Consider the following 16637-nt stretch of genomic DNA (forward strand, 5'->3'; position numbering starts at 1 on the left):
AATTCCCCAAATCCCCTCCAAAAGTCCCCCCCGAGGAACCCCCCCGAGATGTTCCACCACCCCCAACCCCTCCATTAATTAACAAATGACCCAATTAACAACGAGGACGTGACCGAGTGACCTCCCAGACCCCAAAACTCCTCAAAATCCCCCCAAAAATCCCCCCCGAGGAACCCCCCCGAGATGTTCCACCACCCCCACCCCCTCCATTAATTAACCAACCACCCAATTAACAACGAGGACGTTACCGAGTGACCTCCCAGACCCCAAAACTCCTCAAACCCCCCCCCCCAAAACCCCCCCTCCACGAGCCGTTCCACCACCCCCGAACCCCACGGAGCAATCAAGGCCTGGCCTTTATTGGGGGGGGGGGTGGGGGAGGGGCGGTGGGGGGGGGGGAGGGGTCCACGCGGGGCGCGGCCGCTCAGAGGCGCCGGATCTTCATCTCGCTGCGCTTCAGGGAGTAGTAGAAGCCCTTCCACTGGGCCCAGTTGATGCCGTTGGCGTAGGAGAGGTGGGGCCCGGCCAGGTAGAAGCCGTTGAGGTTGGAGAAGTGGCAACTGCGGAACCACCAGGCCCCCGAGGAGAGCGCGGCGCAGTTCTGGGCGAACAGGTCCTGGTCGCGGTCGAAGGTGGAGAATTTCTGCCCGTTGTGGTAACTCAGCGAGTCGCCTGCGCCGAGGGGGGGGGGGGGGAGGGGGGAGGCGGTGAGGGACGGCACCGGGATGGGCGCGTTGGCCACGTTGAGCACCGGGATGGGCGCGTTGGCCAGCGGGATGGGCGCGTTGGCCACTGGGATGGGCACGTTGGCCACTGGGATGGGTGTGTTGAGCACCGGGATGGGCGCGTTGGCCACGTTGAGCACCGGGATGGGTGCGTTGGCCAGCGGGATGGGTGCGTTGGTCACCCAGAATGAGCCTGTTGGCCACTGGGATGGGCCCGTTGGCCACCGGGATGGGCCCCGTTGACCACCGGGATGGGCGCGTTGAGCACTGGGATGGGCATGTTGAGCACCCACAGTGAGCCTGTTGACCACTGGGATGGGCCCGTTGGCCACTGGGATGGGCACATTGAGCACCGGGATGGGCGCGTTGGCCAGCGGGATGGGCGCGTTGAGCACCGGGATGGGCACGTTGGCCACTGGGATGGGCGCGTTGGCCAGTGGGATGGGCGCATTGAGCACCCACAGTGAGCCTGTTGACCACTGGGATGGGCCCGTTGGCCACCGGGATGGGCGCGTTGGCCACCGGGATGGGCACGTTGAGCACTGGGATGGGCCCCGTTGACCACCCACAGTGAGCCTGTTGGCCACCGGGATGGGCATGTTGAGCACCCACAGTGGGCCTGTTGGCCACTGGGATGGGCCCGTTGGCCACCGGGATGGGCGCGTTGGCCACCGGGATGGGCGCGTTGAGCACCGGGATGGGCGCGTTGGCCACCGGGATGACCCCATTGACCTCCCCATGGCTGCCCTTGACCTGCTTGACCCCCGATGACCCCTCAATGACCCCATTGACCCCATTGACCCTCCCATGGCCTCCCTTGACCCCCATTGACTCGGTTGACCCCCACCATGACCCCATTGACCCCATTGACCCCATGGACCCTCCCCATGGTCACCCTTGACCTTCTCGACCCCCGATGACCCCTCAATGACCCCATTGACCCCATTCACCTTCCCATGGCCGCCCTTGACCTGCTTGACCCCCGATGACCCCTCAATGGCCCCATTGACCACCATGATGACCCCATTGACCCTCCCATGGTTGACCTTGACTTCGTTGACCACCGTTGCCCCCCACCATGACCCCATTGACCCCATTGACCCCATGGACCCTCCCCATGGCTGCCCTTGACCTGCTTGACCCCCGATGACCCCTCAATGACCCCATTGACCTTCCCATGGCCTCCCTTGACCTGCTTGACCCCCATTGACTCAGTTGACCCCCACCATGACCTCATTGACCCCATTGACCCTCCCATGCTTGACCTTGACTTGGTTGACCTTGACTTCGTTGACCACCGTTGACCCCCTCAATGACCCCATTGACCCCATGGACCCTCCCCATGGCCTCCCTTGACCCCCATTGACTCGGTTGACCCCCACCATGACCCCATTGACCCCATTGACCTCTCCATGGCCTCCCTTGACCCCCATTGACTCGGTTGCCCCCCACCATGATCCCATTGACCCCATTGACCCCATTGACCTCTCCATGACCTCCCGTGACCCCCATTGACTCGGTTGCCCCCCACCATGACCCCATTGACCCCATGGACCCTCCCCCTGGCCTCCCTTGACCCCCATTGACTCGGTTGCCCCCCACCATGACCCCATTGACCCCATTGACCCCATGGACCCTCCCCATGGTCACCCTTGACCTGCTCGACCCCCGATGACCCCTCAATGACCCCATTGACCACCATGATGACCCCATTGACCCTCCCATGGTTGACCTTGACTTCGTTGACCACCGTTGACCCCCACCATGACCCCATTGACCCCATGGACCCTCCCCATGGCCTCCCTTGACCCCCATTGACTCGGTTGCCCCCCACCATGACCCCATTGACCCCATTGACCCCATTGACCCTCCCATGGCCTCCCTTGACCTGCTTGACCCCCATTGACTTGGTTGACCCACACCATGACCCCATTGACCCCATTGACCCTCCCATGCTTGACCTTGACTCAGTTGACCCCATGATGACCCCATTGACCCTCCCATGGTTGACCTTGACTTCGTTGACCACCGTTGACCCCCACCATGACCCCATTGACCCCATTGACCCCATGGACCCTCCCCATGACCCCATTGACCCCATGGACCCCATGGACCCTCCCCATGGCCGCCCTTGACCTGCTTGACCCCCGATGACCCCTTAATGACCCCATTGACCACCATGATGACCCCATTGACCCTCCCATGGTTGACCTTGGCCTTGTTGACCCCCATTGACTTGGTTGACCACCGTTGCCCCCCACCATGACCCCATTGACCCCATTGACCCCATTGACCTCCCCATGGCCGCCCTTGACCTGCTTGACCCCCGATGACCCCTCAATGACCCCATTGACCACCAGAATGACCCCATTGACCTTCCCATGACCTCCCTTGACCCCCATTGACTTGGTTGACCCCCACCATGACCCCATTGACCCCATTGACCTCCCCATGACCTCCCTTGACCTCCTTGACTCGGTTGCCCCCGCGCCGCGCCCCCCCGGCCGCTGACCGGCGCCGCCGTCCACGAAGCCGGCCACGTGCAGGGCGTAGCCGTCCTCCTCGGCGCTCACGGCCGTGGGCGACAGCGCGAAGGAGCCGTAGGTGGCCGCGGCCGAGTTGTTCTCGAAGTCCTCCAGCTCCACCCGCAGCTCGTAGCGGGCCTGGAGGGTCAGCAGGGCCAGGGTCTGCAGGCCTGGGGGGGGTCACAGAGGGGTCAGGGGTCACTCAGGGGTCAGGGGTCACTCAGGGGTCACTCAGGGGTCACTCAGAGGTCACTCAGAGGGCCTGGAGGGTCAGCAGGGCCAGGGTCTGCAGGCCTGGGGGTCACAGAGGGGTCAGAGGTCACTCAGGGGTCATAGAGGGGTCAGGGGTCACTCAGGGGTCACCCAGGGGTCAGTCAGGGGTCACTCAGGGTCAGGGGTCACTCAGGGTCTACTCAGGGGTCAGGGGTCACTCAGGGGTCACTCAGGGGTCACTCAGGGGGCCTGGAGGGTCAGCAGGGCCAGGGTCTGCAGGCCTGGGGGGGTCACAGAGGGGTCAGAGGGGGGTCAGGGGTCATTCAGGGGTCACTCAGGGGTCACTCAGGGGTCACCCAGGGGTCACTCAGGGGTCAGGGGTCACTCAGGGGTCACTCAGGGGTCACTCAGGGGTCAGGGGTCACTCAGGGGTCACTCAGGGGTCACTCAGGGGGCAGTATTGGTTAGAACTGGTCAGTACTGGTCTATACTGGTTGGCACTGGTTGGCACTGGTCAGTACTGATCTACAGTGGTCTATACTGGTCTATACTGGTGTGTACTGGCTTGTACTGGTCTATACTGGTCTATACTGGTTGGAACTGGTCTATACTATCTGTACTGGTCTATAGCGGTCTATACTGGTCTATACTGGTCTGTACTGGTCAGTACTGGTCCGTACTGGTCCATACTGGTCCATACTGGTCCGTACTGCTCTGTACTGCTCTATACAGGTCGGTACTGGTCTGTACTGCTCTATACTGGTCTATACTGGTCCGTACTGGTCTACACTGGTCCGTACTGCTCTATACAGGTCCGTACTGCTCTATACTGGTCCATACTGGTCCGTACTGGTCTACACTGGTCCGTACTGTTCTATACAGGTCCATACTGCTCTATACTGGTCCATACTGGTCCGTACTGGTCCGTACTGCTCTATACAGGTCCGTACTGCTCTATACTGGTCCATACTGGTCCGTACTGGTCCGTACTGCTCTATACAGGTCCCTACTGCTCTATACTGGTCCATACTGGTCCGTACTGGTCTACACTGGTCCGTACTGCTCTATACAGGTCCATACTGCTCTATACTGGTCTATACTGGTTCGTACTGCTCTATACTGGTCTATACTGGTCCATACTGGTCCGTACTGGTCTACACTGGTCCGTACTGCTCTATACAGGTCCGTACTGTTCTATACTGGTCTATACTGGTCCATACTGGTCCGTACTGCTCTGTACTGCTCTATACTGGTCTATACTGGTCCGTACTGGTCCGTACTGGTCCGTACTGGTCCGTACTGCTCTATACTGGTCTATACTGGTCCATACTGGTTGGTAGTGTCTGGCGGGCCGTACCCAGCCAGTACTCGCCGTCGGCGCGGCCGAAGCCGGAGCGGTAATCGTTCCAGCCGCGGAAAAAACTGACGGAGCCGTTGAAACGCTTCTGGAACACCTGGGGGGAGGGGCGGGGGGGGGAGGGGCGGGAAGGGGTGGGGGAGGGGTGAGAGAGGGTGGGGGAGGGGCGGGGGTGGGGCAGGAAAATGGGGGAGGGGTGAGAAGGTGGGGGAGGGGCGGGGGTGGGGCAGGAAAATGGGGGAGGGGTGAGAGGGGTGAGAGGGGTGGGGGAGGGGCAAGAAGGGGTGGGAGAGGGGTGGGGGAGGGGTGAGAAGGTGGGGGAGGGGCAGGGAGAGGGGCAGGAAGGGGTGGGGGAGGGGTGAGAGGGGTGAGAGGGGTGGGGGAGGGGTGAGAGGGGTGAGAGGGTGGGGGAGGGGTGAGAGGGTGGGGCAGGAAGGGGTGGGGGAGGGGTGAGGAAAAAGGGGGGAAGGGGTTGGGGTGGGGGAGGGGAAGGGGAGAATGGGGGAGGGGCAAGGGGTGGGGGAGGGGTGAGAGAGTGGGGTGTGATTTTTGGGCGGTGGGGGAGGGGCCATCGGGGGCTTTTTTGGGCGGTGGGGGAGGGGCGATCGGGGGGTGTCGGTGCCGGGTGGGGGAGGGGCGATCGGGGTTTTTTTGGGGGGGGTGGGGGAGGGGCGATGGGGGGGTTCAGGGCCGGGTGGGGGAGGGGCGATCGGGGGTTGTTCAAGGCTGATTTTTGGGGGTGGGGGAGGGGCAATGGGGGGTTTTTGGGGAGGGTGGGGGAGGGGCGGTGGGGGGGTGGTTCAAGGCCGATTTTGGGCGGTGGGGGAGGGGCGATGGGGGGGTTCAGGGCCGGGTGGGGGAGGGGCGATGGGGGGTGTGTTTGTGATTTTTTGGGGGGGGGGTGGGGGAGGGGCGATGGGGGGGTTGTTCAAGGCCGATTTCGGGGGGTGGGGGAGGGGCGATGGGGGGGTGTGGGGGCCGGGTGGGGGAGGGGCGATGGGGGGGTTCAAGCCTGATTTTTTTGGGGGATGGGGGAGGGGCCATCGGGGGGTTTTTGGAGAGTGGGGGAGGGGCGATGGGGGGGTGTCGGTGCCGGGTGGGGGAGGGGCGATCGGGGGTGTGTGTGTGATTTTTGGGGGGCGGTGGGGGAGGGGCGATCAGGGGTTGTTCATGGCCGATTTTGGGGGGGGTGGGGGAGGGGCGATGGGGGGGTTTTTTGGGGGGGTGGGGGAGGGGCGATGGGGGGGTTCAGGGCCGGGTGGGGGAGGGGCGATCGGGGGTTGTTCAAGGCTGATTTTTGGGGGGTCGGGGGGGGGGTCCAGGGCCGGGTGGGGGAGGGGCGATGGGGGGGTTTTTTGGGGGGGGTGGGGGAGGGGCGATGGGGGGGGTGCAGGGCCGGGTGGGGGAGGGGCGGTACCGTCCAGACGTGGCCCTCGGTGCTCATGTCGCAGTAGACCGGCACGGGGGGGCCGCCCCCCCCGGGGGACACCAGGTAAACGCCGTCGGCGCGCGCCCCCCCCGCGTGCACGTCCTGGCAGTCCCGGGGGGGGAGGGGCGGGCACAGCGGCAGCGCTGGGGGGGGGGAGGGGAGGGGTGGGGGAGGGGAGGGGGAGGGGTGGGGGGAGGGGCAGTGCCGGTCACACCGGGCCGGGGCTGCGACACCCCCGCCCCGCCCCTCCCCCCCCCCCCGTGCGGCCCCGTGTTGCCAGTTCTGTCCCAGTTCTGTCCCAGTTCTGTCCCAGTTCTGTCCCAGTATCCCCAGTGCCGTCCCAGTGCCGTCCCAGTATTCCCAGTTCTGCCCCAGTATCCCCAGTTCCACCCCAGTTCCACCCCAGTCCCGTCCCAGTTCTGTCCCAGTATCCCCAGTCCCGTCCCAGTATCCCCAGTGCCATCCCAGTGCCGTCCCAGTATCCCCAGTCCCGTCCCAGTATCCCCAGTTCCATCCCAGTTCCGTCCCAGTATCCCCAGTTCCGTCCCAGTTCCGTCCCAGTATTCCCAGTTCCGTCCCAGTATCCCCAGTCCTTCCCAGTTCCATCCCAGTCCCGGCCCAGTATCCCCAGTCCCGTCCCAGTTCCATCCCAGTATTCCCAGTTCCGTCCCAGTATCCCCAGTCCCGTCCCAGTTCCATCCCAGTCCCGGCCCAGTATCCCCAGTTCCACCCCAGCCCTGTCCCAGTTCTGTCCCAGTATCCCCAGTCCCGTCCCAGTATCCCCAGTGCCATCCCAGTCCCGTCCCAGTATCCCCAGTCCTTCCCAGTTCCATCCTAGTCCCGTCCCAGTATCCCCAGTACCACCCCAGTCCCGTCCCAGTTCTGTCCCAGTATCCCCAGTCCCGTCCCAGTATCCCCAGTGCCATCCCAGTTCCATCCCAGTATTCCCAGTGCCGTCCCAGTTCCATCCCGGTTCCGTCCCAGTTTCGTCCCAGTATCCCCAGTCCCATCCCAGTATCCCCAGTCCCTCCCAGTATCCCCTGTCCCATCCCAGTATCCCCAGTTCCATCCCAGTCCCATCCCAGTTCCATCCCGGTTCCGTCCCAGTCCCGTCCCAGTATCCCCAGTCCCATCCCAGTGTCCCCAGCCCTGTCCCAGTCTCCCCAGTATCCCCAGTCCCATCCCAGTAGCCCCAGTCCCGTCCCAGTGTCCCCAGCCCTGTCCCAGTTCTGTCCCAGTATCCCCCGTTCCATCCCAGTTCCATCCCAGTCTGTCCCAGTTCCATCCCAGTTCCGTTCCCAGTATCCCCAGTCCCATCCCAGTCCCTCCCAGTATCCCCAGTCCTTCCCAGTGTCCCCAGCCCTGTCTCAGTTCTGTCCCAGTCCCATCCCAGTTCCGTCCTAGTTCCGTCCCAGTATCCCCAGTCCCGTCCCAGTCCCTCCCAGTATCCCCAGTTCCATCCCAGTCCCAGCCCAGTTCCATCCCGGTTCTGTCCCAGTCCCGTCCCGGTTCCGTCCCAGTCCCGTCCCAGTATCTCCAGTTCCCTCCCAGTATCCCCAGTCCCATCCCAGTCCCGTCCCAGTATCCCCAGTGCCATCCCGGTTCCCTCCCAGTATCCCCAGTTCCATCCCAGTCCCATCCCAGTTCCGTCCCAGTATTCCCAGTTCCGTCCCAGTATCCCCAGTCCTTCCCAGTTCCATTCCAGTCCTGGCCCAGTGTCCCCAACCCTGTCCCAGTCCCAGCCCAGTATCCCCAGTCTGTCCCAGTTCTGTCCCAGTATCCCCAGTGCCATCCCAGTTCCATCCCAGTATTCCCAGTCCCGTCCCAGTCTGTCCCAGTCCTTCCCAGCGTCCCCAGCCCTGTCCTAGTCCCTCCCAGTATCCCGAGGCCCATCCCAGTAGCCCCAATCCCGTCCCAGTATCCCCAGTTCCATCCCAGTCCCATCCCAGTCTCATCCCAGTCCCATCCCAGTATCCCCAGTCCCTCCCAGTCCCCCTCAATCCCCTCCCAGTCCCTCCCAATCCCCTCCCAGTCCCCCCCAATCCCATCCCAGTCCCCCCCAATCTCCTCCCAGTCCCTCCCAGTTCATCCCAGTCCCTCCCAATCCCCCCAGTCCCCTCCCAGTCCCCCCCAATCCCCTCCCAGTCCCTCCCAGTCCCTCCCAGTTTATCCCAGTCCCCCCCAATCCCATCCCAGTCCCCCCCAATCCCCTCCCAGTCCCTCCCAGTCCCTCCCAGTCTCACCCTGGGGCCCGATCGGCTGCCCCTGGCTCAGGCTCCCCAGTGCCACCAGTAGCGCCACGGCCACGAACTGGGAGGGGACGCGAGGGGGGGGGGGGGTCAGGGGGGGTTTGGGGGGAATTCGGGGGAATTTGGGATTCCCAGGAGGAGTTTGGGGGAAATTCTTGGGATTTTGGGGGTCCAAGGGGGGATTTGGGGTTCCCGGGGTGGATTTGGGGGGAATTCGGGCGGATTTGGGGTTCTTTGGGTGGATTTGGGGGGAATTTGAGGGAATTTGGGGCTCTCGGGGTGGATTTTGGGGGGAATTCGGGAAGACTTGGGGTTCTTGGGGTGGATTTGGGGTATCCTGGGACAGATTTGGGGGGAATTTGAGGGAATTTGGGTCTCTCGGGGTGGATTTTGGGGGGAATTTGAGGGAATTTGGGTGTCCCGGGATGGATTTGGGGGGAATTTGAGGGAATTTGGGGTTCTCAGGGAGGATTTGGGGGGAATTCGGGCAGATTTGGGTTTCTCGGGGTGGATTTTGGGGGAATTTGAGGGAATTTGGGGGTCCTGGGATGGATTTGGGGGGAATTCGGGAAGATTTGGGTTTCTCAGGGTGGATTTGGGGTATCCCGGGACGGATTTGGGGGGAATTTGAGGGAATTTGGGGCTCTCGGGGTGGATTTCGGGGGGAATTTGAGGGAATTTGGGTGTCCCGGCATGGATTTGGGGGAAATTTGAAGGATTTGGGGTTTCTCGGGGTGGATTTTTTGCTTCCCGGGGTGGATTTGGGGGGTTTTTGGGGCTTCCCGGGCTGGATTTGGGGCGTTTTGGGGCGTTTTGGGGCGTTTTGGGGCGTTTTGGGGGGTCCCGTTACCTCCATGGCTCCGGAGCGGCTCCGAATCCGGGCGGGGGCGGGGGGGGATCGGGGGGAGGGGGGGGAGGGGAGGCCCCGTCAGGGGCGTCGGGACCCGGGGGCCCCTTTTGGGGGGGGGCGAGGGGGAGGGACCCCCGGGCTTGCCCTTTTTTGGGAAAAAAATCCCCAAATCCGCCCTTTTATCCCCCCCCCAAAAAAAACCCGAAAAAAAAAAAACCCAAAAGAATTCTCCTTTTTTTAATGTTTTTTTTTTTTTTTTTTTTTTTAATTAAAACTTCCTTATTTTGCCTTTTTTCGGGGAAAAACGGCCCCGATTTTGCGGCCGCTGAGGGATCCCGGGTTCGGGAATTTTTTTTTTGTACCGGCACGAACTTGGAAATTTTCGCCTTTTGGTTTTTTTGGAGGGAAATGGCCCCAAATTCGCTCTTCCAGGGGGTGAATTCCCCCCCCCCCCCAAAAAAAGGGGGAAAAAACCCCAAAATTGGCTCCTAAACGTGGGGAAAATTCCCAACTTTTCCCATTTCCCTGATTTTCCCTCTTTTCCCCGATTTTTCCCTCTTTTCTCCTGATTTTGTCCCTCCCCCCGCCCTCGGTTTCGCCTTCTTTTCCCCATTTTTGTCTCTTTTTCCCCATTTTTGCCTCTTTTTCCCCATTTTCGCCTCTTTCCCCCCCATTTTCTCCTCTTTTTCCCCATTTTTGTCTCTTTTTCCCCATTTTTGCCTCTTTTTTCTCCATTTTCACCTCTTTTCCCCCCATTTTTGCCTCTTTTTCCCCATTTTCGCCTCTTTTCCCCCATTTTTGCCTCTTTTTTCTCCATTTTCGCCTCTTTTCCCCCCATTTTTGCCTCTTTCCCCCATTTTCTCCTCTTTTTCCCCATTTTTGTCTCTTTTTCCCCATTTTTGCCTCTTTTCCCCCATTTTTGCCTCTTTTTCCCCATTTTCGCCTCTTCCCCCCCCATTTTCTCCTCTTTTTCCCCATTTTCTCCTCTTTTTCCCCATTTTTGTCTCTTTTTCCCCATTTTTGCCTCTTTTTTCTCCATTTTCGCCTCTTTTTCCCCATTTTCGCCTCTTTTTCCCCCATTTTCTCCTCTTTTTCCCCATTTTTGCCTCTTTTTCCCCATTTTCGCCTCTTTTCCCCCCATTTTTGCCTCTTTCCCCCTTTTTGCCTCTTTTTCCTCATTTTTCCATCTTTCCCCCCATTTTTTTCCTCATTTTCCCGACTTTTGCCTCTTTTTTCCCCATTTTCACCTTTCTCCCCATTTATGCCTTTTTCCCCCCATTTTCGCCTCTTTTTCCCCATTTTTGCCTCTTTTTCCCCCATTTTCACCTCTTTCCCCCCATTTTTGCCTCTTCCCCCCCATTTTTGCCTCTTTTTCCTCATTTTTGCCACTTTTTTCCCATTTTTGCCTCTTCCCCCCCCATTTTCGCCTCTTTTTCCCCATTTTCACCTCTTTTTTTAATTTTTGCCTCTTTTTCCTCCATTTTTTATCTTTTTTCCCCATTTTTGCCTCTTTTTTCCCCATTTTTGCCTCTTTTTCCCCGATTTTGCCTCTTTTTTCAGGAAAATCACCCCAATCCCGCCCCCCCTCCCTCCTTTTTCAGTTTTTAGAGGGAAAAATCCCTTAAATTTCCTTTTTTTTGGTTAAAACTCCCTTAACCCCCCCCCCAAAAAAGAGGGAACATCCGGAATTTTCCCTTTTTTTTTTTTCCCAATTTCGGGGTTTTTAGCAAAAAACCGATCCTTGGCTCCGGGTGCCTGAAGGGAGAGGACCACGAATTCCGCCGCTTTTGGGGGGAAATCCCCGAATTCCGTCATTTTGTGGGGAGCGAATCCTTAATTTTAGAGGGAAAAAATAAAAAAAAAACCTCCTTGTTTCTGGGGTGAAACCCCCCCCCGATTTCGCCTCTTTTCACAGGAAACTCGCGTGGCCCCGCCCCTCTATGGGGAGCCCACCCGTACCCCGCCCCTCCGGTGGGGAAACGCCCCGAATTCCACGTTTTTTTTGAGGAAAAAAACCCGAATTTTGCCTTTTTTTGAGGGGTGGGGGGGACGTTGTGTGTGGAAACCGTCGCGCGCCGATAGCGCCCCCTGGCGGCTGGGAGGACCCCGCCCCGAGGCAGAGGGACGTGATGGTCACAAGATGGCGGCGGCGCGCGGTGCACGCCGGGAGTTGCAGTCCGCCGCTGATAGAGCGAACCGCGCAGTTCGCCGCTAAACGACTACAACTCCCGGCGGGCACCGCGCGGCGGCGGCGGCACAAGATGGCGGGGGCGCGCGGTGCACGCCGGGAGTCGTAGTCCGCGCGGTGGGTTGCCCAACGGAAGGGGCGGGGCTAAGGGACTACGAGCCCCGCCGTGCCCCGCGCGCGCGCATGCGCGGGTCCCCACTCCTCCTTCACCGCGCCTTGACCGGAAGTGGAGGCGGGGGCGCGCGTGGCGTCGCCTCAGCGTCGGCTCCGCTCGCGGCGAGGCCGCGCAAGGATCGCGAGGGTTCTGTCGCGATAGAGCGGAGCTGTCGGCGATAGAAGAACAGGTGAGGGTCGGGGGGGGTCGTGAGGGGAAGGCGGAGGGGGAGATCGGGGCGGATCGGGGGTCGATGGCGGTGGGGGGAGGGGTGAGGCCCGCGCGGCCTTGGCGGGATCGTGAGGGGGAAGGGCGAGGTGGGGGAGGGGGGAGGGGGAAAAAGGGGGTTTGGGGTGAAAAATGGGGGTTTGGGGCAAAAGAAAAGGGGGAAAAGGGGAAGTTTGGGCCGGGAGGAGAATCGGGATTGGGAGAAAAAGGGGGGATTTTGGGGCAAAATGGGGGCGTGAGGTGAAAAATGGGGATTTTGGGGTGAAGGGGGGGGAATTGGGGAGAGGGAACTGGGAGGGAAAAAAAGAGGAAGTTCGGGGTTAAAAAAGGAGTTTTGAGGGAGAAAGTGAAAGTTTCGGGGGAAAAGGGGCGAAAAAGGTGAAGTTTGGGTTTTAAAAAGGCTTCCCGAGCAAAAAAGGGGATTTTTATTTTTTATTTTTTGAGGGCGGTTTTGGGGTGAAAAAATCGCGTGAGGCGAAGTCGTGAGGGGGGAAAAGGGTTTGAAAGGGGAGGAAAAAAAAAGCGAGATTTTGGGTAAAAAAGAGGAGCGTGAGGAGAAAATGGGGTTTTGGGGTGAAAAGAGGATTTTTTGGGATTTTTTTAGGGGGAAAAAAAGTGGCGTTTGGGACGTTTTGAGGAAAAAAAAAAGTGGTTTGGGGATGGGTGAGGGGAAAGTTGGATTTTGGGGCACAAAGGGGATTTTTTGGGGGTGTTGTGAGGGGAAAATGAGGATTTTTGGGGGGAGTTTGTGAGGGGAAAAGCGGAATTTGGCGGAGTTTTGAGGGGAAAATCGGCGTTTGGGGTTGATTTGGGGTAAAAGTTGGGGGTTTGAGGAGGGAAAATGGTTTCGTGTGGGGGAAAAAAGGGGATTTTGGGTGGAAAAAAGGGGGTTTTTGGTAAGCGTGAGGGGAAAAGGGGAGAATCGGGGCGATTTTGAGGGAAAAAGTTGAATTTTGGGGAAGGAAAAAGGTGGTTTTGGAGAGCGTTTTGAGGGGAAAAGTGGGGATTTGGGGTTTTTCTGAAGCAAAAGGGGGGTCCGGGTGAAAAAAGGGTGGAAAAGGGATTTTTATTTAGGAGCGAGAGGGAAACGAGGGGTTCTGGGGAGGTTTTTGAGGGAAAAAATGTGTTTTTGGGGAGTTTGTGAGGGGAAAAAGTGGAGTTTTTTTAGGGGGAGAGGTGTTTTGAGGGGAAAAAAGGGATTTTTAAGGGTTGTGAGGGAGAAAAATGAGGTTTGAGGGAGTTTTGAGGCGATTCATGAAAAGTGAGGGTTCTGAGGGAATCGTGAGGGTGAAAATTGAGTTTTTTGAAAGTTTTGAGGGGAAAAAGCGGAGTTTGGAGGGTTCTGAGGGCAAAAATCGCTTTTGGGATGGTTTTGAGGGGAAAAGTGGGGATTTGGGGTCTTTCTGAAGCAAAAGGGGGATCCGGGTGAAAAAAGGGTGGAAAAGGGATTTTTATTTAGGAGCGAGAGGGAAACGAGGGGTTCTGGGGAGGTTTTTGAGGGAAAAATGTGTTTTTGAGGAATTTGTGAGGGGAAAAAGTGGAGTTTTTTGAGGGGAGAGGCGTTTTGAGGGGAAAAAAGGGATTTTTAAGGGTTGTGAGGAGGAAAAACGAGGTTTGAGGGAGTTTTGAGGCGATTCATGAAAAGTGAGGGTAATGAGGGAATCGTGAGGGTGAAAATTGAGTTTTTTGAAAGTTTTGAGGGAAAAAAGCAGAGTTTGGAGGGTTCTGAGGGCAAAAATCGCATTTGGGATGGTTTTGAGGGGAAAAGTGGGGATTTGGGGTCTTTCCGAAGCAAAAGGGGGATCCGGGTGAAAAAAGGGTGGAGAAGGGATTTTTATTTAGGAGCGAGAGGGAAACGAGGGGTTCTGGGGAGGTTTTTGAGGGAAAAATGTGTTTTTGAGGAATTTGTGAGGGGAAAAAGTGGAGTTTTTTGAGGGGAGAGGCGTTTTGAGGGGAAAAAAGGGGTTTTAAGGGTTGTGAGGGGGAAAAACGAGGTTTGAGGGAGTTTTGAGGCGATTCATGAAAAGTGAGCGTAATGAGGGAATCGTGAGGGTGAAAATTGAGTTTTTTGAAAGTTTTGAGGGGAAAAAGCGGAGTTTGGAGGGTTCTGAGGGCAAAAATCGCATTTGGGATGGTTTTGAGGGGAAAAGTGGAGATTTGGGGTCTTTCTGAAGCAAAAGGGAGATCCAGATGAAGAAAGTGTGGAAAAGGGATTTTTATTTAGGAGCGAGAGGGAAACGAGGGGTTCTGGGGAGGTTTTTGAGGGGAAAAAGGTGTTTTTGAGGAATTTGTGAGGAGAAAAAGTGGAGTTTTTTTAGGGGGAGAGGCGTTTTGAGGGGAAGAAAGGGATTTTTAAGGGTTGTGAGGAGGAAAAACGAGGTTTGAGGGAGTTTTGAGGCGATTCATGAAAAGTGAGGGTAATGAGGGAATCGTGAGGGTGAAAATTGAGTTTTTTGAAAGTTTTGAGGGAAAAAAGCAGAGTTTGGAGGGTTCTGAGGGCAAAAATCGCATTTGGGATGGTTTTGAGGGGAAAAGTGGGGATTTGGGGTCTTTCCGAAGCAAAAGGGGGATCCGGGTGAAAAAAGGGTGGAGAAGGGATTTTTATTTAGGAGCGAGAGGGAAACGAGGGGTTCTGGGGAGGTTTTTGAGGGAAAAATGTGTTTTTGAGGAGTTTGTGAGGGGAAAAAGTGGAGTTTTTTGAGGGGAGAGGCGTTTTGAGGGGAAAAAAGGGATTTTTAAGGGTTGTGAGGGGGAAAAACGAGGTTTGAGGGAGTTTTGAGGGAATTCACGAAAAGTGAGGGTTATGAGGGAATCGTGAGGGTGAAAATTGAGTTTTTTGAAAGTTTTGAGGGAAAAAAGCGGAGTTTGGAGGGTTCTGAGGGCAAAAATCGCTTTTGGGATGGTTTTGAGGGGAAAAGTGGGATTTTCAGGCAAAATGAGGGGGAAAAGTGGAAATTGAGGCGGTTTTGAGGGAGAAAAGTTGGATTTGGGGGGGAAATGGGGAGGTTTAGGGAGGTGCGAGGAGAAAAATGAGGATTTTGGGGTTGTGAGGGGGGAAAAGGGAGTTGGGGGAATTCTGAGGTAGAAAATGCTGATTTTTGTGGAGTTTTGGGGAGTTTTAAAGGGGAAAGGGGTTTGAGGAAGAGTTGTGAGGAGAAAAAGGCGTTTTTGGGGTGGTTTTGTGTTAAAAATGGGTGGTTTTGGGGTGAGGGGGAATTTAGGGGTGGTTTAGGGAGTGGAAATGGGCACGAGGAGGGAAAAAAAAAGGGGTTTTGGGGGGGAAAATGAGTTTTTAGGGGAAATGTGAGGGAAAAGTGGGGCTTAAGGACGATTCTGAGGGGAGCACGAGGAGTTTTGGGGTGAAAAAAGCCTTTTTGGGGGAAATTCTGAGGGAGAAAAGTAGGATTTTGGAGGGGAAAAGCGAGTTTTTTGGGAACGCGAGGAGAAAAAAGGGGTTTTGAGGGCAAAAAGTTGGATTTTAGGGGAAAATCTGGGGTTTTTTGGGGTGCTGTGAGGGGAAAAAAGGGGGATTTGGGGGAGGTTTGAGGTGAAAAGTGCAATTTTGAGGAAGTTGATGAGGGAAAAGGAGGTTTTGGGGTGAAAAAAGGCGATTTGGGGAGGGAAAAGGGGATTTTTGGGGCGATTTGAGTGGGGAAAAAGGGGTTTTGGGGTGAAAAAGGAGCAATTTGGGGAAGGAAAAGGATTTTTGGGGTGATTTGAATGAGAAAATGAGGTTTTGGGGTGAAAAAGGAGCAATTTTGGGAGGGAAAAGGGGATTTTTGGGGCGATTTGAGTGGGAAAAAGGGGTTTTGAGGTGAAAAAAAGAGATTTTGGGAGGGAAAATGGGATTTTTGGGGTGATTTGAGCGGGAAAAGGGGGTTTTGGGGTGAAGAAGAAGCGATTTGGGGAGGGAAAAGGGGATTTTTGGGGGGATTTGAGTGGGAAAAAGGGGGTTTTGGGGTGAAAAAGGAGTGATTTTGGGAAGGAAAAGGGGATTTTTGGGGCGATTTGAGTGAGAAAAATGGGTTTTGGGGTGAAAAAGAAGCAATTTTGGGAGGGAAAAGGGGATTTTGGGCTATTTGAGTAGAAAACGGGGTTTTCTGAGGAGGGTGAGGTGGTGTGGAGGAGTTTTGAGGAAAAAAAAGAAGATTTGAAGAGGTTTCTGAGGGGAAAAAATGGGTTTTTGGGGGCGAACAATGGTTTTGGGGGGTTTTGAGGTGAAAAAAGCAGTGCTGGGGGAAGTTTTGGGGGGAAAAGGGAATTTTTGGGGAATTTCAAGAGGGTTTCAGGGTTTTCACGGAGGAGAAGGCGGATTTTGAGGAGAAAAGTGGGATTTTGGGTGGTAAAAGGTTGGTGGAAGGTGGGAAGGGGAATGGGGGAAAGGAGTGGGGGGATTTTGGGGGTTTTTGGGGGGTTTGAGGGAAGTTTTGGGGGATTTTTGGGGGAGGTTTTGGGGGTCAGTGAGGGGAGGTTTTGGGGGGATTTTGGGGGAGGTTTTGGGGGTCAGTGAGGGGGAGTTTTGGGGGGGATTTGGGAGAGGTTTTAGGGGGATTTTTGGGGATTTGAGGGGAGGTTTTTGGGGAGGATTTGGGGGATTTTTGGGGGAGGTTTTGGGGGTCAGTGAGGGGAGGTTTTGGGGAGGATTTGGAAGAGGTTTTGGGGGAGGTTTTGGGGATTTGAGGGGAGGTTTTTGGGGAGGATTTGGGGTTTTTTTGGGGG

At 56.9% G+C, this 16637-nt stretch overlaps 1 protein-coding gene across 1 annotated transcript; it reads right to left on the reverse strand.

Annotated features, from left to right (window-relative positions):
* Positions 1–387: 387 nt before the first annotated feature.
* Positions 388–9392, reverse strand: LOC138101410 (microfibril-associated glycoprotein 4-like). Its single transcript, XM_068999214.1, has 6 exons — positions 9349–9392; positions 8493–8559; positions 6238–6392; positions 4821–4917; positions 3238–3420; positions 388–672 (listed from the first exon to the last, which is right to left on the reverse strand). Exons 1-6 carry the CDS (start codon positions 9352–9354, stop codon positions 425–427), a joined length of 756 nt encoding a protein of 251 aa, XP_068855315.1. The 5' UTR covers positions 9355–9392; the 3' UTR covers positions 388–424.
* Positions 9393–16637: the final 7245 nt, after the last annotated feature.

Source organism: Aphelocoma coerulescens, unplaced genomic scaffold (assembly GCF_041296385.1).
Source record: "Aphelocoma coerulescens isolate FSJ_1873_10779 unplaced genomic scaffold, UR_Acoe_1.0 HiC_scaffold_289, whole genome shotgun sequence".
NCBI classification, from domain to species: Eukaryota; Metazoa; Chordata; class Aves; order Passeriformes; family Corvidae; genus Aphelocoma; species Aphelocoma coerulescens.